The 24,766-nt window shown below is 34.5% G+C and overlaps 3 protein-coding genes across 5 annotated transcripts; 2 read left to right on the top strand and 1 right to left on the bottom strand.

The window, feature by feature from the left end:
• The first annotated feature begins 920 nt into the window (after nt 1–920).
• LOC106759753 (probable galactinol--sucrose galactosyltransferase 2) lies at nt 921–4,978 on the top strand. Of its 2 annotated transcripts, none has more exons than XM_014643084.2 (13): nt 921–1,317; nt 1,471–1,757; nt 1,867–1,957; nt 2,049–2,189; nt 2,295–2,402; nt 2,483–2,602; nt 2,690–3,100; nt 3,192–3,333; nt 3,426–3,493; nt 3,599–3,733; nt 3,831–4,042; nt 4,128–4,216; nt 4,315–4,978. In XM_014643084.2, exons 1-13 carry the CDS (start codon nt 1,139–1,141, stop codon nt 4,594–4,596), a joined length of 2,265 nt encoding a protein of 754 aa, XP_014498570.1. In that variant the 5' UTR covers nt 921–1,138; the 3' UTR covers nt 4,597–4,978. The 2 variants fall into 2 exon arrangements, with proteins under 2 accessions (XP_014498570.1, XP_014498571.1); XM_014643085.2 differs by having other exon boundaries at nt 923–1,317; nt 1,486–1,757.
• Nucleotides 4,979–7,382: 2,404 nt separating this feature from the next.
• On the top strand, nt 7,383–9,742 carry LOC106762843 (28 kDa ribonucleoprotein, chloroplastic). Its single transcript, XM_014646931.2, has 4 exons — nt 7,383–7,933; nt 8,050–8,151; nt 8,950–9,234; nt 9,439–9,742. The coding sequence occupies exons 1-4, from the start codon at nt 7,478–7,480 to the stop codon at nt 9,505–9,507; spliced, it is 912 nt and encodes a 303-aa protein (XP_014502417.1). The 5' UTR covers nt 7,383–7,477; the 3' UTR covers nt 9,508–9,742.
• A 12,096-nt stretch (nt 9,743–21,838) lies between these two features.
• LOC106760864 (protein-L-isoaspartate O-methyltransferase 1) lies at nt 21,839–24,321 on the bottom strand. 2 transcript variants are annotated; one of them, XM_022780610.1, is made up of 5 exons: nt 24,097–24,321; nt 23,839–23,889; nt 23,484–23,754; nt 22,659–22,823; nt 21,839–22,294 (listed from the first exon to the last, which is right to left on the bottom strand). In XM_022780610.1, exons 1-5 carry the CDS (start codon nt 24,292–24,294, stop codon nt 22,044–22,046), a joined length of 936 nt encoding a protein of 311 aa, XP_022636331.1. In that variant the 5' UTR covers nt 24,295–24,321; the 3' UTR covers nt 21,839–22,043. The 2 variants fall into 2 exon arrangements, with proteins under 2 accessions (XP_022636331.1, XP_014499787.1); XM_014644301.2 differs by lacking the exon at nt 23,839–23,889 and having other exon boundaries at nt 24,097–24,316.
• Between the last annotated feature and the right edge of the window lie 445 nt (nt 24,322–24,766).

The following is a 24,766-nucleotide window of genomic DNA, read 5'->3' as shown; positions in this document are numbered from 1 at the left end:
CTAGACACAATATAATTATGATAATTAGAGTAATCTAGACACAATATAATTATGATAATTAGAGTAACCCTAGACACAATATAATCATGATAAATAGGATAAATATCCTAACAGAAGCGTTTACTTTATTTTATATTTTTTGGAGTGAAAATCTTTTAGTACAGGAAAAAATCCAAAGAGAACTCCTAAAGTCTGCTGCTTGGTGTAGAGAGAATAAAGACCGACTCCTTTTAACTCATAATAATTCCTGTGCACCTCTTTTAAGTAAAAGAGCTTGCTTGGACTTGGGGGGCTTATGTACTATATGAAATATACCGGTCGGAGTTAATGGTCATTCATGGACAATTATCAGGTATTAATTTACAAATATATGGTATTAATGATCAATTATTGGGTTTGATTACCTAAAATATATTGCACTAATGACTAATCAATGGAGTTGGCTGTCACAAGCCTTATAAGTATACAAATGATGTCCAGGTAAGATGATCTGAATCTATCCTAATAAAAATATTGACCTCTCTGTAAATCATGTCTGACTTGAGCGTCAGAGTGTCTTCTGCAGGTCAACCCTGAATCGGTAAGGATTACATGAAGAATTGGACTATTGAAGCACAAAAAGGAAGAACGACGGACCCCAGACAAATGTTACCGAAACAGGAACTAAACTGAACATCCGCTTATAACTTAAGGACAAAAAAGGTTTAAACCTTTTAATTTCTAGGTATAGAAATTTCTCGATTCAATCCACTTTATTATTTAACATATTAAAAATGTATTTAGTTTTTGTAGATTAAGCTGACTCATCCTTGACGAGGCACGATCAGACTAAAGCTGAGTTGTTAAGGACCGACTTACAGTTGCAACTTGTGGTAATTTTCAAAGTTTTCGAAGTTCAAAAGAAAAACAAGCCGAACTTAGCTGTTCCTCTCTGTCAAACATATGATGTCTGAAATGGATAAAATTTCGTACACTGCACCACTCTGCAACTTACTATAAATTGTTGCCAAACCTTGCTACTTCAAATTTCAACCTCTTTCGTTCAATTCCACTCATTCGCATTCTCAAACTTCCTTTCTTTCTGCTGTTTCTGCTATCTCATTAAGTTATCACTCCTCTATAACCTTTGTGTGTCAATATGACTGTCACGGTGGCGCCAACGGTGAAGGACGGGTGTCTTACGGTGAGGGGAAAGACCGTTTTGTCCCATGTCCCCGGAAACGTTGTTGTTTCTCCGGTTGGAACAGAGTCCGCGTTCTTGGGTGCAACTTTAACCGTTTCAAGTTCTCGTCATGTTTTTGATCTTGGAATTCTTCAGTGAGTCTCTGGTTTTATTCGCCTTTTTCTTTGCTTGGCCTTCTCACCTTCACCAGAAGCTTCTACATTTGTATCAAACGTCTATGATTATATTCACGTGTTATACACCTCGTTGAGTGTTATTGATTTTCCTAATTTTATAAACTATTAAAGTCTAAATTTATGCAGGGGATATAAGTTGCTATCTTTGTTCAGAGTCAAAATCTGGTGGATGATACCGCGTCTAGGGAGATCTGCCAGCGATGTTCCAATGGAAACTCAATTGCTGCTCTTGCTAGCAAATGAAGAATCTGAACTTGAGGATGAGCCTTCTTCTGACTGTGAAGAGCCAGCTACGGATAACAATTGCTACATTCTCTTCTTGCCTGTTTTGGATGGACAGTTTCGCGCAACTTTACAAGGAACTCAATCGAATCATCTCCAGTTTTGCATTGAAAGTGGTAGTTAATTCAGTTTTCGCTATTTTATTTCCTTCCCGTTGTTATCATCCTCAGCAGCTCGGCTATTTAAAAGTAACATGAGTATGACTTTAGATTTTTAATGCTGCAGGAGATGCCAATGTTCAAACTTCCCAATCACTAGAAGCAGTATTTGTAAATTCAGGGGACAATCCATTTGAGTTAATCAGGGATTCAATCAAGTATGCTTCTTGTTATAGAATGTCTTTGTTCTCTATCTGCTTATTTGCTTAGAAGTCAGGAAATGTTAATTTTCTATTTACAATGACATAGGATATTGGAGAAACACAAAGGGACTTTCTGTCATCTTGAAAACAAGAGGATCCCTGCACATCTTGACTGGTTTGGATGGTGCACTTGGGATGCTTTTTACACTCAAGTGAATCCACAAGGAATAAAGGAAGGCCTTCAAAGGTATACTATATACATACTACTTTTTTAACTAAGTACACCTATTGATAGATGGCCAGAAAATTTTGGAGATATCAATGACTGAGGATTCTGCCTTTTATCAAACAGTTTCTCAGATGGAGGTTGTTCGCCAAAGTTTATCATCATTGATGATGGATGGCAAGAGATCCTCAATACGTTTCACAAAGAAGGTGAAGCAGTGATCGAGGGAACCCAGTAAGTTCTCTTTTCAGTCGAGGCCGCACGTTTTCTCTCCATTTTCTTAGTCATTTGTTCACGTCTTTTTGAACTGTTAGGTTCGCAAGTAGACTAGCAGACATCAAAGAAAACAAAAAGTTCATCAATTCAGACTCTGACAATTCTTGCAGCAATCTCCACGATTTTGTTGACTATATCAAACATAATATGAATGTAAAGTAAGCTGTCTGATCCCATAGAGATATCATGCTATGACTACATTGAAACTTGAGAACTGACCATGAATACAATTGTGCACTCTTTAGATACGTTTACATGTGGCATGCTTTAGCTGGTTATTGGGGAGGTGTACTTCCATCATCAAATACAATGAAGAAATATAATCCAAAGCTTGCATATCCAATTCAGTCACCTGGTGCCACAGGGAACCTTAGAGATATAGCCATGGACAGCCTGGAAAAATATGGAGTAGGAATCATTGACCCAGAAAATCTCTATGACTTTTACAATGACTATCACGGTTACCTTGTCAGCTGTGGTGTGGATGGAGTCAAAGTAGACGTCCAAAATTTGATAGAAACGTTGGGTTCTGGGTACGGTGGTCGTGTTTCATTGACCAAACGGTATCAAGAAGCATTAGAGGAGTCTGTAACAAGGAACTTTAAGGATAACAACCTTATTTGCTGCATGTGTCACAACTCGGATTCAATATACAGGTTTGCAGCCTATCTAATTAGAGGCAAGTACAATCCAAAATTTTGTTTGAATCCCTTTTCTTACTAGTTACTTTACATTCACAATTTTCAGTTCAAAGAAGAGCGCAGCAGCAAGAGCATCTGAGGATTTCATGCCAAGAGAACCAACATATCAAACCTTACACGTTGCCTCTGTCGCGTTTAACAGCCTTCTTCTGGGAGAGATATTTGTGCCAGACTGGGACATGTTCCATGTAATTTTCTTGTCTCATTGCTTGTCCAAATGTTTCATGTACGAACATATTAATGACTTGCTTGATATGATTTATTAATGATTCTATTTCAGAGCAAGCACGAGACAGCGGAGTTCCATGCTGCAGCAAGAGCGATTGGTGGCTGTGCAGTATATGTAAGGTAAGGCACCAAATCAGATTAAAGTCTAGCTCCCCCTTTGAAAACAATTTCTTAACCATATAAAAAGTTTGAAAAAATTTACTTATCAAATTTGTTGCACTACAGTGACAAACCTGGCAATCATGATTTTAAAATCCTCAAAAAGCTAGTGCTACCTAATGGGTCCGTCTTGAGAGCAAGGTTTGCTGGCCGTCCTACTCGAGATTGTTTATTTGAAGACCCAGTGATGGATGGTAAGAGGTAAGTAACATGTTACTATCTGTCTCTTAAGAATTTTCTGCTTCGCCTTCATTCTTTACTGAACAGTGAACACGCATATCTACTCACTATTTTGCAGTTTGCTGAAAATTTGGAACTTGAATGCACTGACCGGGGTGGTAGGCGTCTTCAATTGCCAAGGAGCAGGAAGCTGGCCACTGAAATCGCTGGAAGCCGCACCTTTTCACATAACCATTTCAGGGAAAGTGAGACCTCTTGACGTTGAATTTCTTGAAGAAGTTGCAGGAGACAATTGGAGTGGAAATTGCATAGTATATGCCTTCAATGCAGGTGAAAACTCCTGCATCAACTAATCACATTTCATTTCCTTTTAGAACCTAACACACATTCATTCCTCTACTGTGCAATACTTTAGGCTTGCTTTCCATGGTTTCTCTGAGAGGAAAACTTGAAGTGTCCCTGGATACACTTCAATGTGAAATATATACAGTATCTCCAATAAGGGTAAGTACTCAATAGGCGTACTTTGCAATCTACATTTTGTGAAAAACCATGTTTACTAAGTCTGTAATGTGAAAGAGTGTTAATGTGTGTCTAAACAGGTGTTTGGTCATAATGTGCACTTTGCACCAATAGGATTGCTTGACATGTACAATTCGGGAGGAGCAGTAGAGGCCTTGCACTGCAACATGGATGTTGCAGAGTGCATAATAAAAGTCAAAGGCAGAGGTGGTGGCCGTTTTGGAGCCTACTCCAACGTTAGACCAAAGCTTTGTGTAGTGGACATGAAGGAGGAGGAGTTTTCCTACAACCCTGAAGATGGATTATTGACGTTTAAGCTTGATGGTGAAGGCAATTCAAGGGATATAGAATTTGTATACTGAGGTGGCTATATAAAGTCACCGACTAAATGAATACCAATTCCTTTTCAGAGGCACATTTCACTCACCTAAACCTGGAAGTAACCATATACGGAATTTTGTTTTGCGAAAAAATTGGAGTTGCTTAATCACGAATAGGAACCGAAACATATTCTTTAACACATGTGCTCTGAAAAGGGGTTGTAACCGGGGGCTAATCCGGTGATGAGTCTGGTCGAGTTTGAAAAAAATATAATATTTTTAATGCAAGCTAGTTTTTAACTGGATGTGTTCACTTGGAGTGATTGGAGGAGAGTGATTGAATGAATTTGAAGAGATTTGAAGATAATTTTTTTTTTGTTGTTTATTTGAATGAATTTGGAGATAAACAAGAGTTGATTTTGAAGTTTATTTGATTGAATGTATCCACTTTCGTTTACCTCCAAATTCACTCAAATAAACAATAAAAAAAATTATCCTCAAATTTACTCAATCAATCACTCCCAAGTTCTTCAGGTTGAATCCTGGTGAGTCTCGGCTCACCAACCAACCTAATTTAATTTAATTATTTATTATTTTATGTTTCAATATTATTAGTTAACATTTTTTTCATTATATTGTAGATGATAAAGAAGAAGATATTTCTAAGAGAGAAAAATATTATAGATTTGTCTATTCAAGACTCTAATATTATAAATGGACAAGTGATACAAAAATTATTAATATTAAAAACTTATTTGTTCGCCTTTTGTACATGTTGGATTGTAATTTTTTTATTTTAAAAAAATTATAATTAAATGAGTCAATGAGCCAATCCATTTAATCTATCAACCCGTGATGGGTCGAGCCGGGTTTGAATTTCTTTAGCTCGCTAATAAGTGAATCAAGTTGGATTGACTCACTAAGTGACCAATGACAACCCGTAGTGGGTCGGGCCGGGTCGAGCTGGGTTACCCATTTTAACAGCTTTAAACACATCTAATTTTTTTATATTCATTTGACACTATCTTTTCTTATTTTTACTTTTTCTTTTTAAAAATACAAAACTTTATATTTTTATAACTATTTTACCTTTATACTCTATGTTAAATGAATGTAAAAATATATCATTTATAGTTACTTATTGAAGTTTGCCCATTATTTACAAAAAGAAAAAAATGAATAATTGACTTAAAGTCCAATAATAAGTTGAATGAGAATTCTAACTATTTTTAAATTAAAATAACATAATTTGTATAGGATTCATGATTATCTCTAAATTGAAATCGCACAGTAAGAATAATTTTTTTGTTATACTTAGTAAAGGTGAAATCATTATAAGTCCTAACAATTTTTTTTTTTGTTTTGCAAATATTTTGAACCAAAATAAAATAATTATGAATGGTAACAACTTTTAATTTAGAACATATGGTTTATACTTTTTGGTAATTTTCAATTCAATTAAAATTATCTTGACAACTTCAGTTTTAATAAATTTTTTTGCAGTTTTTTATTTTTTAAATATAAATAATTTTTTAATAGTTCCTCATCTTTTAGACTAAGCATATTCATGCTTTGAACGTGACAAAATCTTAATAAAGAAACTAATAGCTTGAACATTGCTTTAACACATAAAATCTTACTCAAAACATTTTGAAGGTTTCACCATTGTTAAACTTTGAGTTAATTTGTATTTTAAATGATTAAGAAACATAGGTGTCAAGTTAGGTATAACTTTAACATTTCAAATTTAAATGAAAGTTCAAAACAATTCTTAAATAGATTTTAATTAAAACCAACCAAGATTAAAGAATAAAAATTTCCTTAAAATACATATAACCCCAAAATTACAACTCAAACATTAATTAACTACAATATCACTTCTTCAACACGTCCATAATCAAATCCAAGTAGTTGGGAACATGAAATCAACTTAATCAAGCTTACTTCAATCTTTAATCTTCAAATAACTTTAGAAGGTAATTTTTTTTTTTGGGACTAAAAATATTTTCTCTACAAATTCCCAACACTCATCATATTACACTAAGCATAAACAACACATTTTAAATGAGTTTTGCCTTGCCATTCTTTATTTATATCACTATCTTTACCATACCTTCTTCTATTGATAAGATTATGTTATCTACAAGTTTGATTCATCACAAGTTTTCATTAATTCATTATTGACTACATTTGGTTGACATAATATTCCATGGAATCTTGGTCAAGCATGGCCATTATTCATTTTGTCTTATATAAGATGCTACAAATTCATTTTTTTATTCTTTTTAACTTTTCAAATGTGTTCTGTAAAATGTATCATATTTTTCTAATTGAGTTGAACTTTGAGGTTTAACATTGGATGTCAAAGACACCTTATTCTATTATTTTTCTTCTTAGATATATAACTTTCTTATTCTTCTTAACTTTCCAATGTGTTGTGCAAAATGTCCTATATCTCTCTAGTTGCGTAACCTCTTAAGATTTTCACAATATCTAATGTTATATAAACCTCATTCTATTATTATTATTTTTCTTAGATACAACTTAATTTCTTTATTAAAGATAATCCATCCTTCACTATTTTAATAATTTCTTGAAGACCAATAACGACCTATATTCTCACAAGCCACTCATCAAATTCTTCCCATATCAATAAAAACAATATATATGAGATTTGAGATGATATTTGAGAAAGTCATAGTTACTAATAATAGTCCCATAGTTATTGGATAGAGATATACTAATACTCTCCCACTTGGCGGCCCATATGAAAAAAAGCCCACATGTGTTATAGTTAAGGTTTCGGCTTGTGTATGATATTTTAAACAGCATAACCCTTCCCCTGTTTTTCTTATCCTCAGAGACTCTTGTTCTTTTTCTTGTTCTTCTTCTCCGTTGTTCCAACCCCTTCACCGTTTCTTACATGTCTATCACTGCCACTGCGTTCAAATCTCTTACCATGGCCGATTCGTGCCTCCTCTCTTCTCCCTCTTCTCCCTTTCACAACATAACCAAATCCCACGTTTTCTCACATCCTTCCAAACCCCTCACACTCCAATTCTCATGCCTCAATTCCTCCCCCTCGCTCTCTCTCTCCCTCGCTGCACGAACCCACCGTTCCCCCGTCCTCACCCACGTCGCCCAAACTTCTGATTGGGCCCAGCAAGAAGACAACACCGCCACCTTCCAGGCCCAGGAGGAAGAACAAGAAGGGGGTGGCCTCCTCGATTGGGAGGTCGCGGGCGAAGGCGCGGAAGATGAGGGTTTCGTGGAACCACCGGAAGAGGCCAAGCTCTTCGTCGGGAACTTGCCTTACGACGTTGATAGTCAGAAATTGGCCATGCTATTCGAACAAGCCGGAGTCGTCGAAATCGCCGAGGTTCGAAAGAGAGAGGCTTGTTGCCCTCGCAATTTTCAATATCGGTTTTGGTTAATGTTGTTTAGGGTTTAAGAGTGCAATGAACGTGTGCGGTTGCCATTTCTTTGTGATTTTAGGTGATTTATGCCAGGGACACTGACCGGAGTCGTGGATTTGGATTTGTGACGATGAGTACTGTTGAAGAAGCTGAGAAAGCTGTGGAGAAATTCAATAGCTATGTAAGTTCGTATCACTTTATTTTATTCTGATGTTAAATGAGGCAGCTTGGAATTGAAAGTTTGGTTTGATTTTCTATTGAGTTCTTCGCGTTCAATGTTTGTTTTTTTATATATGTGGTTGTTGGACTAGCCAGTGAGGAAAGGGTCTTGCTTTGTATTGATTCCTTTTTGTTTTTATCTCTGGTGTACTCTTTTGTTGTTGTGATATAAGTGTTGCAATGGTGTAAGTGTATTGGAATAATGGAGAAAAATGGCTGGTGTTACCTGGCTGTGTGGAGGATTTGAACTAAACCCATATGCATTACATTATCAGTCTGATTATTGTAGCATTCCATGCACCCGTATTGCTAAAGAGCAACAATATGATTATGATCACTTTAAAATGTCTCTGTTTCCTCTATGCACAACAAAGCTTCTTTTGTGGCTGCACAACTTGTGTCATAAAGATGAGGTGGCTTGTGCCTGTGTCATTTTAATTCGTTATAAATATATATGGTTACATCTTGAAGTTCGGACTCCCATTCAACTATTTGTAGTATTTTTGTTTGTTAGCCAATGACTCTTCCCCGAATCAAATGCTACAGAACCTTTCTAAGTTTGCTCTTGTCACATCTCTTGTTGCTATGAAAGCTTCGTTGCTTTGTGCGAATAAGATTTTCTAAGTGATCCTTCCGACAAGTCAAAATGTATCATACATGTCACCCACAAGCAAAAGGACGTGGATATTGTCATTGATGTTTATTTCTAAATAATTTTGGTATGTTGTTCTTTGGATCTTATTCATATTATCTGCGACAGGATTATGATGGAAGACTATTGACTGTTAATAAGGCTGCTCCGAGAGGAGCTCAACCTGAACGCCGACCTCGTCGTAACTTTGAGCCTGCCTTTTCTGTCTATGTTGGTAATTTGCCGTGGGATGTTGATGGTACCAGGTTGGAGCAAGTTTTCAGCGAGCATGGTAAGGTTTTGAGCGCTAGGGTAGTCTATGACAGGGAGAGTGGTCGTTCACGTGGCTTTGGCTTTGTCACAATGTCGGATGAGTCAGAAATGAATGATGCTGTTAGTGCTCTTGATGGTCAGGTATTACTCAAGTTCTTTGTTAAATTATCAATGGTTTCATGCATTGGTAATTAAATATGCGGAAAGGTGAACGGTACAGGATTGTAATGGGCTATGTTCACTAGTGTGTGTGGTTTGAGGGCAGGGTGAAACAATATAGTAAATTGGCTACTTTTACAGTTTGTTTTTGGATGATTTTCTGATATGGTGGTTTTGAAATTTCAGACTTTGGACGGAAGGACAATTAAGGTGAATGTTGCTGAGGACAGACCCCCCAGGCGTAGCTCCTTTTGAGTGGTACCCCACCTAGTTCCCCATTTCAGCTGCTGGAGTTCTCTTGCATTTTTTAATGGCTGAGGATATAGTAACAATTTTCTTTGAAGGAAATTCCCCTTCGGGCGTCAGTTTCAGATTAGATTTATTTGGTTTGTTATTATGAATGTGATGTTAAGATGAAAAGTAAGTTGTAATCCTAACTTCTAAGATCTTGGAAAAAATGTATACCATGTTGCGTTTTTGTCTGGGGCTATATGTTAATTTGCGAAATGAGAAAACGGGAAGAGGAGAGTTCTGTGGGGACTATCGATGAAATGCTTTGTTCGTTTTAACTAAATATTCAAACTGAACAAAAAACATTATTTCCAGTCACCGGACACGATTCAGTTCACCCAGCTTATAATAATTTAAGTTTCGGTGAATCCGATACGGGTGATGATTTGCTGACTTTAATCATTGATGTGGTTCCTGGTAAGTTTCAGAATGTTTCGTTGTCCTTTTCTAATTGATTTTTTTTTTCTTACATATGAAAAAAACATCTGCAGTATTTCAAAGTAATGGAAGAGTGGTTTTCTTAAAGAATTATTTCCACTGTAATTCTCAAACTGGACCTATTTGATGATTATACGCTGAGAATTTGGCTATTCTTAATTTAAAACAGGCTTTACTTCCTTGCTTTTCTAATTTTCAAAATAAATAAAATAATTGAAAAATCAGGAAAGAATCTGGTTTTTGGAAAATTGAATTTTGGCCTACTTTCTGCCACGAGGGTGAGTATTTTGACAATTATGTTCTTATCTACTTTTGTGGCATATAGTTTTAGAATTTGATTTTTGTGGACCGAATTCCTACGTGAGAAGTACATTAGTTTATTTTGAAAATTAAATTGGAGTGAGTTTATTTGAGGGAAAAAATTGTTCGATTATTCCTAAAAAGAATTAAGTTACTATGGAAGTCTGAATTCAATAAGGATTGTAAATGTAAGTTTTCTGCACCACTGAATAATCAAAATGATCATTGACTTCTTTGAAATAAGGTTAAAATACCTTTTTAGTCCCCAAGTTCGAATAAGAATTTTCGTTTTGTCCTCGGTTTCAAAAATGAAGCCCTTTGGTCCCCATGTTTTTAATTTTGAGTGCAATCAATCATTTCCGTTAAGTAGATGCTAACGGCGTTAACTTTTCTTCTCTCTCCTCTTCTATTTCTGACACTTCTTTTTCTCTCTCCTATTTTTCTTCTCTCTCTTACCGTTACAACATCATTATAAAATAAAATAAATTAAAAAAAAAAACCAGGCCCAATCCCCCTCTTCAGAAACCCTAGGGTTTCCTCACCCCCAAACCCTCTAGGAGGTTCTCATTCGAAGAGAACTCCAAACCCATCCTTAGACTTCTCTCCCAAAAGACGTTCCCTCCATCTTCCACCAGCTAAACCGCGACGCCGGATGCCACCTCACGGTCACTGCGACACCACCAAAAACGTCGCCAACGACCACCATCTCAATCACCAAAGACGCCGCCAAAGCGTCCATCTCGCCGGACCAGCACCGTCGCACCCCGAGACGCTTTCTCCCCACCGCCGACGAGATCTATTGCCCTCAATGTCGTCCACAAAAGCCCTTCTTCGTCGCGGCCAAATCCCTTGAGGATCACACGGGATTCTCCTCCTCTCTCCTTCGCACTTGCAAACGGGGAAATCCCCTTCTTCTTCGATTTCGGGGAAGCCACCGCCATCTTCTCCTTTCTTCTTGGCAGCTGCAATCTTTTTCTTGCGACCAATGTCGACACTGTAATGCTGCAAATATCCCTGTTTGAAGGGCATTACGTAGACCTGAACAATGGCGTTCTTGACCATCGTCCGAGTTCGAGCAAGTTCATTGTTGGATGTATTGTATACCACATCAAGAATCCTTGTTTCGCGAGTAACAACCTCACTCCCCCAACAATAGTTCCCAGCAATAAGCCTCAGAGAATGCCATCTCCCATTTTCTCGACTTCCATCTTTGATTCGGTCATTCAGTGAGACAGAGTTGCTTGGCAGTGATTTTGTGTTTGTGATCTTGTACGTGTTTTGGATGGCTTTGGGTTCCTGTTCTAGTCAGTGTGCTTAACAAAGATCTTAGTGAGGAAATTGTAATGCAGCATCTGCAAATTTTATTTTATTGCCAAGCGGGAAGGTTTGTAATTGTGCTGCTTTTTGTCATAGATAGCAGAACTATCAAAATGTATTACGACTGAATATCCCTTCAATTAACCGGAAAAGGAAAATTTTTTATGGCCATTTCATTGGGTAAGCATTTGACTATAAATGTTGAAACAGGCTTCTGAATCCTAGTACATTTGCTGGATGGTTTGGACGATCTCTCTTCCATGTGAGTTTTATTTGATATTAATCAATTGTTTATAAATGACTTAGATGATGAGTTTATAGGAAGCTTATAATCATGAGTCGTGACCAGTGCTGTTATCTCTGCGGGTCAAAATTCTACCATATGCATATGGTGTATGGTTTAGCAGCCTATGCATGAGCCAAGGTGGAAAAGATAAAATTAATATAAATGTATAGTTGTTAGGTATTAAAGAAGCTATTAAATTGATAAAGAATAATAAAAATTTAAAAAGAGTGTCAAGTATTGAAAAAGGAAGTATAAATATTAAAAAGAATATAAAAAATCAACTCAAATCAGATAAAAAAACTAAACTAAATCAAAGTAAACTAAAAATAATAAAACAAAAGAAAATAAAATAAAAAATAAAAAATAAAAAATAAAAAATAGGAGATAAGAGAAATAGGAGAGGGAAAAAGAAGTGTCAGGAATAGCAGAAGAGAGAGAAGAAAAGTTAACGCCGTTAGCATCTACTTAACGGAAGGGACCGATTGCACTCAAAATTGAAAACTTGGGGACCAAAGGGCTTCATTTTTGAAATCGGGGACAAAACGAAAATTCCGATTCGAACTTGGGGACTAAAAAGGTATTTTAACCTTGAAATAATTATAAAAGTTAATACATTTATTCTATATCACAGTTTTTCAGTAAAATAAAAAATTTATATTACAATTTGGTCGATGAAAGTAAAAGATGATCCATATATACAAAATATTATACATCATTATATTTTCTATTTTTGGTTCTGAAAGATTGTTACTCAAGTTTTGTTTAATAGAGTTGAAAATGAGTATGTGAGTGAATAGTATGATAGTCTATATTTTAAATTATTTTTCATTTATGACGATTTTCAAATAGAAATTCACTCTTTAAAAATCAGTTAGTATGTTTAATATGTTGTGGTCAATTATTCATCGCACGGTTTGGGAAGAAGTTTTTCTTTAAACGATTTTGGTCGAAATCATAAGGAATGAAATCGTTCGTAAATATTGGATCTTGGACCGTTTTTTTATATGTTTCTAACTTTATAAATAGAGCATATTGATCATTTCACTAAACATACAAAAAGAAAAGAAGCTCAAAGAAATATTATTTTACGGGCTTCTCCTCTTGATTCTTTTTTCTTTTTTATCCTTTTTATTCTAGGCTTCACTCTTCTCCGAAAAGAGATTTCTTGTTAATTTTGTATTTTCAAATTTTTTTGAAAAGTTTCTATTGTATTCTACGGGATTTTTGCATAATACTGTGAATAAATTCTTAAGGACAGTAGATCTATATGCTTCAGAAAATTTTTGTTTGTGATTTTTATCAACATTTTTACAATAATCTTAAAGACTTACTACTGACATCAACAACCCAATCCCAGATAATCAAAACATTGTTTCCGGAACGCAAACATTCTTTGCTAAACCATTCCCGGATGTGTAAAAAATTGAGATCATCTCTGGTCAGAACTTTTGGCGCTGACAAGAACCTGTATCTATTCTTTTAGATATGTACGAAGTTGTTATTATTCTTTGATCTCCAAAACTTGACTCCATTCTCCCTTCAAATTCAAAACAAGTTGAAGATTGGATTCATGCAAACAAGGCATGTTTACATACTTTACTTAGTGTACTTTCTAATGATTTGTTCAATGTGTATTATCCTTATAAGGAAGTGAAAGACATTTGAGATTTGTTGATTCTCAAATACATTGTTGAAGATGTTGTCAAACAAAGGTTCGTCATTAAAAACTATAACCATTGATAAACGAATGAAGATAAGCATATAAACTCTCAGCTGAATGATACCATAAGTTGCTTGAAGATATCAAAGCAAAGATCGTTCTTCTACTTGATGAATTTGTTTCAGAACTTCTAATCAAGAAATTGTCGCCATCCTGAACTGATTATAAACAATAGCTGAAACATAAACACAAGCAGATGTCACTTCCAAAGCTCATCACACACATAATTATTGAAGATACCAACAGAAAAAGGTGGGCTATTACAAGGGCCAAAACTTCGTCTACGAAAGAAAATATATTAAAAGACAAACATGCTCCAAAAAGGTATGAACACAAACCTGATCACAAAAGAAAAAATAATTTTCGAAAATCTCATCCCAACAGATCTAACCCCACTTTTAAGAAGAAAGGAAATTTCTTTGTGTGTGGAAAGTCAGGTCATCATGCATCTTAGTGCAGGCGTAAAGCAAAAAAAGACAATCCACCTAGGGCAAATATAGTTAAAGGAGATGATATTATTGCTGCGGTCATTTCAAAAGTAAATTTGATTACCAATATGAGTAAGTGGGTGGTAGACTCTAGTGCTACCAGACATATTTGTGCAAATAGAAGTGTCTTTACCTCCTACACCAGTGTAGTGCAAATATGACACGTGACATGCTAGATCAAGACATGTGAATTCCTCATATGTTATAAAATTACAGTAACTAGGATTAATTAATATGTATGATAAACAAAGTAGTAAATGTGATATGTGTGTAAAATCTAAAATAACAAAGAAAACATGTTATTCCATAGACCGTCGAACTGAATTATTAGGATTAATTCATATAGATCTAGATTATTTAAAATAAACCATGTCTAGAGGCGATAAAAATTATTTTGTAACCTTTACAAATGATTACTCTAGATACACTAAAGTGTACTTAATCAAACATAAAGATGAAACCTTTAATGAAATATATAAGAACAACACTAGAGGGGGGTCGAGGGTGGGGATGAGGGTTGAATGATGTTTATCAAATTCTTTTCACAAAGCAACACCTAATAATTTATAAGGATAATGTGCATGAGTTGCAAAATGTTTAGACGTTGGTTTTTAATGAGATAAGTGAATGGAAAGCGTTTTGGATAACAAAGCAATAAACCAAAAATTTTTATACTGGTTAACTCAACATGAGCTACCTCCAATTCTCCCTTAAAAACTCTTAAGAGGTTCCACTAATATATATGCAAGTGTTACAAAAGATGGTATATTTGAATGATATTTTGGGTAATCCTCTTATGAGGTCATGACATTGTAGTTTAGAGATTAATCACATACTTGCATGTTGACATTTACTATGCCATGAGATTGAATTGTCTTTTATTTACATCAAGCATGGGACACTTTGAGCATGTAGTTCATCTATATCTATGTTGTATAAGTTGCCTTCTTTATTTGCAGTACATACTAGTAGACCCTCAAGGGCAATACCTTGGCCTTTTTCAAATGTAACATTGTACCTGTTGATTTGAATCCTCAAGGACATAATAAAAATAAATTAGAAAAGAACGCGGAATAAGATAGAAATGGGGACTTCACAATCTAGCATATTAATAAGTTAAGAGAAGATTTGCCATAAAGATGTTAATCTTTGATAAGAATTAGAGTTATAATCCAAGAACCAAGAGAATCCTCTATAAAAAATGCTACATATGTATTTGGTGCCCCTATATATAGGTATAAATGTTTAAGGCACCTAAGAAACCCTAAAAGAATGCGCAAAGATATTGAGACCAAAAATAACTTGAAAAATAGAAACAAATTGTTTGCAATTAAAATAAAAATACAATTTATTTAATTTCTAAATTATTCTTCAATTGTGCTCACGATCTTCGTGTTTTTTAAATTCCTTTCTTCATGGAAGATTATAAGATTCAAGATTCAAGGAGATGTGTTTTGATCTTTGACCTTGTCATAGATCCTTTAAATTACAAATGTTCTTCTTCAAGTTCTTCTTATATATGTTTAAGGAGATAACCCTCTATCATACGCTCATTCTTGAAGAGGATTTGTCCTCAAATTCATATCCCTTGAAGATTCTTTATCATTCTCTTCTTTTTAGAGATAATTTGACTTGAAGATCCTATGCACAAACAAAAACATAAATCAAAGACACAAATTTAGAATAATCCAAAATAGAAATCTATTAAAATGAGATTTGGATCCTTGAAGAGACCAATCTCTTATTATCAAAGATTTGGAGGTCTGCCTCCAGGGTTAAATACCCACCTGCAAATATCACCAAACAATTTTAAATTAAAGATGCAATGCTCAAAGAAGATGAATGAATGTTTCTCAAGTAAACAACCAAACTATAAGTATGACTTTGATTATCCCTAAATTGTTTAGAGATGGTCAAAAAGCTAATTCATGTGCACATATTTCTATGCTTATTTTCATACTAAGAGAATGACGTTGAATATCCAAATGAATTAACAAACAAGCTTACAGATTATCAAACACAAGTTCTGAGTTCGAAGCTTGTGTCTTCCTTTTCTGTCATCCTCTCTTCCTTCCTTTGTTGATGCCATGGAAGCTTAAAAAACAAATATTCCATAGGCAACAAAACAAAAAGAGACCAGTCAGGTATTTTCTTTAAATGACAAATCAAGATGCTCTCTTCTTTTTCTTTTTCCTCTTCTCTCTCATTCTTTTCTTTCTCCTCTTTCACTCTTTTTTCTTTCTCTTCCTTTTCTCTATTTTCTATTTTGTCTCTCACTCTCCTTTCTTTCTCTTCCTTTTTCTCTTTTCTTTTTCTTCACACTCTCTCTTTTCTTATTCTTTTTTTCTCTCTTTTCTCTTTTTTCATACTCTCTCTTTTCTTTCTCTTCTCTTTCTTCCATTTCTATAAGTTCTTTTCTCTCTTATGCTCTTTTAAGTTTTCGCTCTTGTTTTCTTTTCAATGCATCCAATTTTTGTAAAGTTCTTTCTTCTTCCTTTTTCAAATATAGAATGTAGCTCATGAGGTCTTCATTAGTAATCATGGGACTTGCATTCCAATTAGGACACTTATGAGTTTCATGCCCATAGCTTTCACATTTGGAACATCTTATAACACTTGATTTAACCCTCGGGAAAACATTTTTGTCATGCTTGTGCTTCTTTTTAATACTACAAATTTCACCATTCCACTTTATAATTCTAGACACCGAGACCTCACAAGCACACAACTTCCAAAAGGATGTCTCTACGATAATATGTTGCATTGTTCAATATTGATAAATTCGGCAAAAGGTTAGGAAAAGAAAATAAAAGTATATATTTAGATCCTCACCACTCATCTAAGTGTTTCACTCAACTTTCACTCGTGTATCACACTTATAGGTTTTTTCTTGAATGTACTCTCTTGTATTTTACCACTTAAATTCTCCTTAGCACTTGGCAAAGAACTCTAGTAGCTTAGGCAAAGAGTGAACAAATAATGTGTAAAACGTTATGAGATCTTAATCATGACTCAAGAGGTCAAAGAAAATAGAAAACTCTAGACAAAACTTCAAGGAATTTTTAAAAGACACAAAATAATAAAATTAGAAAATTATAGAACTACCAATAAAATAGTTAAATGAGACAATGCAAAAACTCTGAAAAAAGACAAAATATAATTTAATATATTAACATTCATAAACAATAGTGTAACATAATAATTTTTGTTGAAGTGTGCAATTTTTTTTTTACTCTTGGATTTCTCTTTTTTTTAATATATATTTTGTTTTTTTTACTTGGATCCAATATATATATATATATATATATATATATATATATATTATTTTGACAATTCAACACACAAACAAATATTGTCCTTCAAACACCAAAACTCATGCAAGATCAAGACAAACATTTAATTGGGACTACAATTAACATAAAAGCACAAAAAAGAAAAAAACAGATAATTTCCACAAATCAAATGTAGAAATATACAAATTAAAAGAGGAACATAAAAAAAAATACAAAAATTAAAAAATTAAGGGAATTGGATTTTGGAGGTTTTTTTTTTTTTAATACGATGGAAAAGTAAGATAAAAATATATATTTAAACTAGAACCTTGCTCTAATACTAGATCATACGATTTTGTCCAGAAAAGAGTACGATATTTTCTGAATTTGAATCCTCAAGAGCACAATAAAAATAAATCAAAGAAGAACGCAAAATAAGACAGAGATGGAGACGCCACAATCTAGTAGATTGATAAGTCAAGTGAAGATTCACCATAAAGATGTTAATCTTTGATAAGAATCAGAGTTCTAATCTAAGAACCTAGAGAATCCTCTCTCAAAAATGAAAATGCATATATTATGACTCAAAAGTGTCTACATATGTATTTGGTACCCCTATATATTGGTTCAAATGTTTAAGGCACCTAAGAAACCCTGAAAGAAAGCCCAAAGACATCAGATCCAAAAATAACTTGAAAATAGAAAAAAAAATTGTTTGCAATTAAAATAAAAAAGCAATTTATTTAATTTCCTAAATTATTCTTCAATTGTGCTCATGATCTTTGTGTTCTTTAAATTCCTTTCTTTATGAAAGATTATAAGATTCAAGATTCAAGGGGACTTGTTTTGATCTTTTACCTTGTCATAGATCCTTTGAATTGCAAATGTTCTTCTTCAAGTTCTTCTCATATATGTTTTAGGAGATAATCTTCTATCATACCTTCATTCTTGAAGAGAATTTGTCCTCAAATTTGTACCCCTTGAAGATTCTTTTTCAACTATCCTACAATTGACTTATGCTAAGCATATTTTGTTTTAGGCCATCTATTAATAAAACATTATCAATCAAAGGGGCAATGTTTATACCTATCATTATAATGCCTATTATTTTGCCTTATTGATTTCCATTGAATGTGGTTGTTCGTTCCTTCTATGTCCTGGGGTCTTAGAACATAAACTTTTGACTTGTCATGTATCGCGAGCATGGACTGTTCAGGTACTGTAACGTCCCGGCAACTCGCAGGAATGCTGACTGCCATCCCACAGATCACCACGACGCTTTCCAGTGTGCTTTGTCCTCACTCACACACTTTCCGGGAAAACTTCCCAGAAGGTCACCCATCCCAGAATTTCTCCAAGTTAAGCACGCTTAACTATGGAGTTCTTATGGGTTAGGCTACCGAAAAGCAAATGCATTTGGTGATATGAGTTGCCAAATCAATTCCTTTAAGCTATCCTTCAACTGTATAGTCCCATACCTATACAGTCTCTGGATCCCTCTCATTCCGGTGTATGTTCGATTCATCCATGTGTCCCTTCCACTTCGAAGCCTGCCAGGAGCCGCACTCCGTGCCTCTCGCATCGGCAGTCACTCCCCGCCCTCGCCAGTGCCCGGGTGTCACAGGTACCATGACTAGGGTCTCTTTACGGTCATCAATAAAATATGAAAGAGAGATTATTTTGCCTTTAAATACCCATATTGATTTGGGTCCTATTTTTTTGGTTTGATTCATTTTTCTTTTCTCAAAAGTTAGAGCATTATTATAGCTTTCCTTTTTAGTTCTAACAAAATAATCAGTTTTAACTTTGAATGTACTATAAGTGTCATTAAACCTTAAACTGCGTTTGTCAGAAAGATGTCCACATCCTCTTACTATAAACCATAGACGTTCATTTCTTTCAAGTGTTTTATTCAACACTTTATGAAAAGTGTCATTTTCATGTTTAAGGAAGGATGGTGTTTTTCAAATTATTTTCATAAAGCAAAATCTTATAAGGATAATGTATATGAGTTGCCAAATGTTTCTACACTAGTTTTTAATGAGATAAGTGAATGGAAAATAAAGGAGAATCTATATCTCAACCTCAGTATGCCCAAATAAGTAGGAGCTTACTACATTTGATGAGTTTTTCTAGACCTGATATTGCTTATGTAGTAGATAAACTGAGTAGGTACACTCAATGTCCAAATCAGGAACACTAGGATGCACTTACAAGGCTTATGATATACTTAAGAGGTTCAATGGATAATGCAATTGACTATAGTGGATTTCCTGTTGTACTAGAAGGGTACAATAATGTTAACTAGATCTCTGATTCAAATAAGATAAAATCCACTAGTGGTTATGTATTCACACTTGAAGGTGGTGCGATTACATGAAGATCAACCAGACAAACAATTATTGTAAGATCAACAATGGAATATGAGTTTGTTACTCTTGAGTTGGCTGATAGTGAGGCTGATTGGTTGAAAAAATTCTTAGCAAACATTCCACTAGGAATGAAACCAACTCTGTTGGTGTCAATACACTGTAATTGTCAACCGAAAATAGTTATAACTAAAAAAGGGAATTACAATGGAAAGAGCAAGCATATATAGTTGAGACACAATTTAATGAAGCAATTAATAAAGAGTGGAACTATTTCCATTGATTATGTGAAGTCAGAACGAAATTTAACAAATCCTCTAACTAAACGATTAGGAAGAAATATGATCTTGGAAACATCGAGAGAAATGAGACTTAAGAGCTACTTGCAAACAAACAAGTGATGGTAACCTAACCTTTGTGATTGGAGATCCCATTAATAAGGTTTGTATGGGTAAAAATAAGTCACTTATTAGTTCTGATAGATTTTTAAATCAAATATGTCCATTCCTATGGTGTGTGTGAAAGTGTTAAAGACTGCATTATTGAGAGGTTAAACTTTGTAATTAAAATTCTATATAGTGAAAGAATTTTAGTTTAGACAAAAATTTTAATGATTTTCACGGGTGGTGTATGATCTGTAGCATACTTAATGAAATCACCTATATGAGTGTCAAGTGGGGTAGCTTGAATGAAATTTTGGCATGACCTCTAGAACATTCATGAATATTGAGCACACGTATGGCCTAAACAATGCAACATACCGATAATAGTAAGGATCGTGAGGCTGTATTGTGATTGATAAACCTCTTATACATGTTAAGTGTCTTTGATTTATATAGCTTACTATACCAATCACATTGGGTGTTAAATTTCTCGATCTAGGATTGGTTCATATAGTTTGCTATACCAGCTCCAATGCATTATATCTTATAAAACTTAGGATAACTCTTTTTTTTCTCTTTCTTACAATCTTTCTTTCTTGTCTTTTGCAATATGTGGTGTTTGTTTGTAATTTTTTTTTACTTATATTGCAAAATATTACTTTTGAATTTAGCAGATGAACATTGCTTCTTGATGAATGTTGCTTCCATGGTCAATTCTTCATCACAAGGATCAGGAAGAGGTTTCTCTTTGAACAGTTTTGGTCAAAATCGTAAGGAGTGAAGTCGTCCGCAAGTCTTAAACCTTGGATTGTTCCTTATATGTTTCTAACTCTATAAATAAAACACCCAAGTCATTCTACTAAACACACAAAAAGAAAAGAAACTTTCTCTTCTCCTTTTAAACAAATATTATTACACAAGCTTCCCCTCTCATTTTTTTTTTTCTTATTCTCCTTATCCTAGGCTTCACTCTTCTCCAGAAAAAAAGATTTCTTACTACTTATGTGTCTTTAAAATTTTTTGATAAATTTCTATTATATCAATGAAAGACTTGTGCAATGGAACACAAATAAGATTTTAAACACAATCAATCTACACATCTCAAGAAATACAACACATTAGTCAAGTGAAACTTTAATTAAGTACATCATTAGAGGTTTAATGTTAAAATTGAGTTATTTTTTTTTATGTTAGCCTTTCTAAACTATGCCCTAAGTGATTTAATGAGTCAAGTGAAACTTTTAATTGAGTACCTCATCAGAGGTTTAATGTTGAAATTGAGTAATTTTTTTATTTAAGTTAGCCTTTCCTAAAGAATGCACTAAGTAAAAGATAAGTTGATTTAATTTATCGTAGTTAATAAAATACGTTAAATTAAATCAATGATAAATATATTGTAATTGTTTTTCTCTGCTCTTCTTTTTTATTGCAGAAAATTTTAAATCCTGCTCTGTTAGATATAGTTTCTATAATCTAGTAATTATAAATTCAGCGTCCAGTATAACTTCTTATTTCTCAAAAGAATTTTCAAACATTTATTCTTTCAAAGGAAAAATGAACCCCAATTTTTTTTGTTTTCACGAGCTGGTAAAATAGAGTCGTTCTTCATGCCGCCAGGAATAGAAAAAGTTCCTGTCATATATTTAATAATTAATAACTCAAAAAAAGTAAAAAATACTACTTAATATAATAATTATTATTAATGCACATCATGAATATGAATTAATCTAGTAAGCAGAATATGAAACTTTATACTATACAAATTCTACCCGAATAAGGGTGGCATGTTCCAAGGACTTGATATCTGTAACTGTAAGCCTTACAAGATTCAGGAAACTTTTAACTGTACAAATTCTAACAGTATGTGTTCATCCAAGATCCCAACACTGACATCTGAAATATTAGTATTCCATATTTTGGCTCCATTTTAATAAGTTCCCAGTTGAGCTTCTCGACTAGTGAGGGGAACGTAACGAACAGACGTCTCAGTCCGGACACTGATAGAACCATCAGAATTCTTATCCACCACCTTTAAATCTTGAAATATGTTTCCAACAGGAATCACCATTCTACCTCCTGCCTTCAGCTGGTCAATAAGTGGTTGGGGAATTTCTGGTGCTGCTGCTCCAACGTGAATGGCATCATAAGGTGAAAACTCTGGCCAACCTTCCCTCCCATCTGTCAACACGACAGTTATCAATCCTCCAATCCATAATCCCAAGTACACGTTTATTTAACTGGTCAAGAAATAATCAGGCAACTGTAGTAGATCCATAAGATTCCACGGATGTTTCAGATAACAATAGCAAGAACAATGCTTTTGGATCAACTCCACTTTAATCGACTCAATAACATCAAAGAAAATGCAAATCCTAGACAAACAGGTTGTGTTTTCACCATTTGACAGAATTGATCGTATTCAAACTATGGCATTATGTCTCTAAACTCTATGGTTGAAACAAGGATTGCATTAAATTATTGTGCTAAAATGAAAAGATACAGTATTTCAGATTCAACTGAAACAGAACTTAAAAAACCATACCACCAGCATGAATAGAAAGGGATCCATCTGTCAATTGTGTGGCAGCAGCACTTTTCTGAATATTCTCAATTGAAGAAGAAACCAATTCAGGAATATGCTCTACACCAACAGCACGTCCTTGGGGTCCAACCATCAAGGCAAAGCACGCCGTCAGATACCCCGTTCCTGAAAACAAGTTAAATTTGGAATTGTGAACACCAACTAAAGTTAAAAATGCGAACAGCCAAAAAGACTGATAAACAGAACAAGAGTTGATTTATGTAGCCGGACGTCATAGATCCACCTAGAATAGGGAATACGCAAATCAATAGGGACAACCTAATTCTAAATGTCATTCAATAAACACTGTCAAGGTTCTAAATCTTCACACTATCTTTCTCCTGCTATGGCTGTAGAACCCCTTCAAGGAAGTAGGGAGTGGTGGAGCTTAGAAAGTACGCTTCATCCACGTTTCATGCAATCCATCCATTGCTCAAGCAATAATATCCACTCTTTTAAATTGACCATTACTAAATTATAAACAACTTGTACAACATGTTATACCGTCTATTTTAGCAACCATACTCATTAACACGAGCCAGTACTTCACACTTTTTACCTAGGAAAGTTTATGCCTCATTAACACGAGACAGTAGTTCTCACTTTACCTGGGGAAGTATATCCCTCATCAACAGCAAATCAAACACACAAATAGTAATGGGATACCAAGAAAAACTCCATTCACTAACTAGCAAGCAACTCCCACTTCTTTTGGACGTGTTCGAAGAAAATTAGTCAAGTAACTAATTTTCTAATTTGATTATAATATATTCATGGAGCATATACCAGAGCCCACGTCCAAAGCACGCATCCCAGGCTGCAACTTATCCTCAAGCAACTGAAGACAAATGGCATGCATATGCGGGGCAGATATAGTGGCATTGTATCCTATGGCCAAGGGACTGTCATCATAAGGCTCAGCTCCATCAGGTACAAACAACGCTCTGTCAACTTTCTCCATTACTTCAGCCACTTTACTTGATGTGATCACTCCACATCGCTGCAACCTCTCCACCATCGCTTTGATCTTACTCGTGCCACTCACAGGGCAAAATCGCTGCAATTTAACACAAAAAATTGGATTAAAAAATTTTCAGTCAAAAAACGAGAGCACACGATCGAGGAACACAAGTAACAATACCATTTCGTTATCTATCATTTCTCTTTTCTTTCTCCTCTTGGTAAGAGGGCACTAAAAAAAGACAAAGACCAAATTCAAAACTAGAAATCCAAACAGACCAAAGAAAATTGATGTTGACGCACTCGCCATTTCTGAATATCGAGAACTGTATTTCTGCAGTTTATTGCCCAATTAAACTAATATTCTGCCTGCTTTCGCTTGGAACAAGAGAATTGCGAAAAGGAAAGAGAACGCGTGGTTTGAATAAACTATTATCACCTTCATCCTAAGGAAGAGTGTGTTCCCCGTGATGAAATTAGGGTTTTGGAAGAAAAGATTGGTGATGGCGGAGAAGCTGGAAGAGTGCGGTGGAACACGACGGCGGTTGCAGAGAGTGCGTTTTGTTGCATAAGAAGCGTAATAGTTGCAACCATAAGCCAACCGTGGGAAAGGGTAGTAGTGGAAGTGCACGCTCATTTTCTTCTTTTCTCGCTCTTTCTTTTCACGCTTTTCCCTCCACGGGCTGTCGTCATATATTACCCACACGTGTCAGCCCATTCCTCAGGCCCGGTCCACACGTGAACAACCGTAATGGTTTACGTTTCTTGTACATTCTGGATCCCTTGCGGTTCTGTTGGTCCCTCACTGTAACATCATCACGTCTCCTATATTCTATAAATTTTAACAAAATGTTAAATAAACTTTAACTAATTCTATTAATTTTAAATATGCTTAAATACAAATCTGAACATCATATTTATTCATAATCTTAGTTTTACTTATATTATTTATATAAATAAAAATATGCTAGCATTTTGTTGAAGTAGTTTAAGGTTTTAATTAATTTAATATTGTTAAATTTTTCTTATGCAGTGAAATATAAGTTCATTTCATTGGGATGGTAAATTACCAGTTATAACATTTTAGCATAATAATTTGCAAATGAATT

This window comes from Vigna radiata, chromosome 5 (assembly GCF_000741045.1).
Source record: "Vigna radiata var. radiata cultivar VC1973A chromosome 5, Vradiata_ver6, whole genome shotgun sequence".
Classification (NCBI taxonomy): domain Eukaryota; kingdom Viridiplantae; phylum Streptophyta; class Magnoliopsida; order Fabales; family Fabaceae; genus Vigna; species Vigna radiata.
Note: the sequence above shows the minus strand (reverse complement) of the source record. Positions and strands in the feature narration are given on the sequence as shown.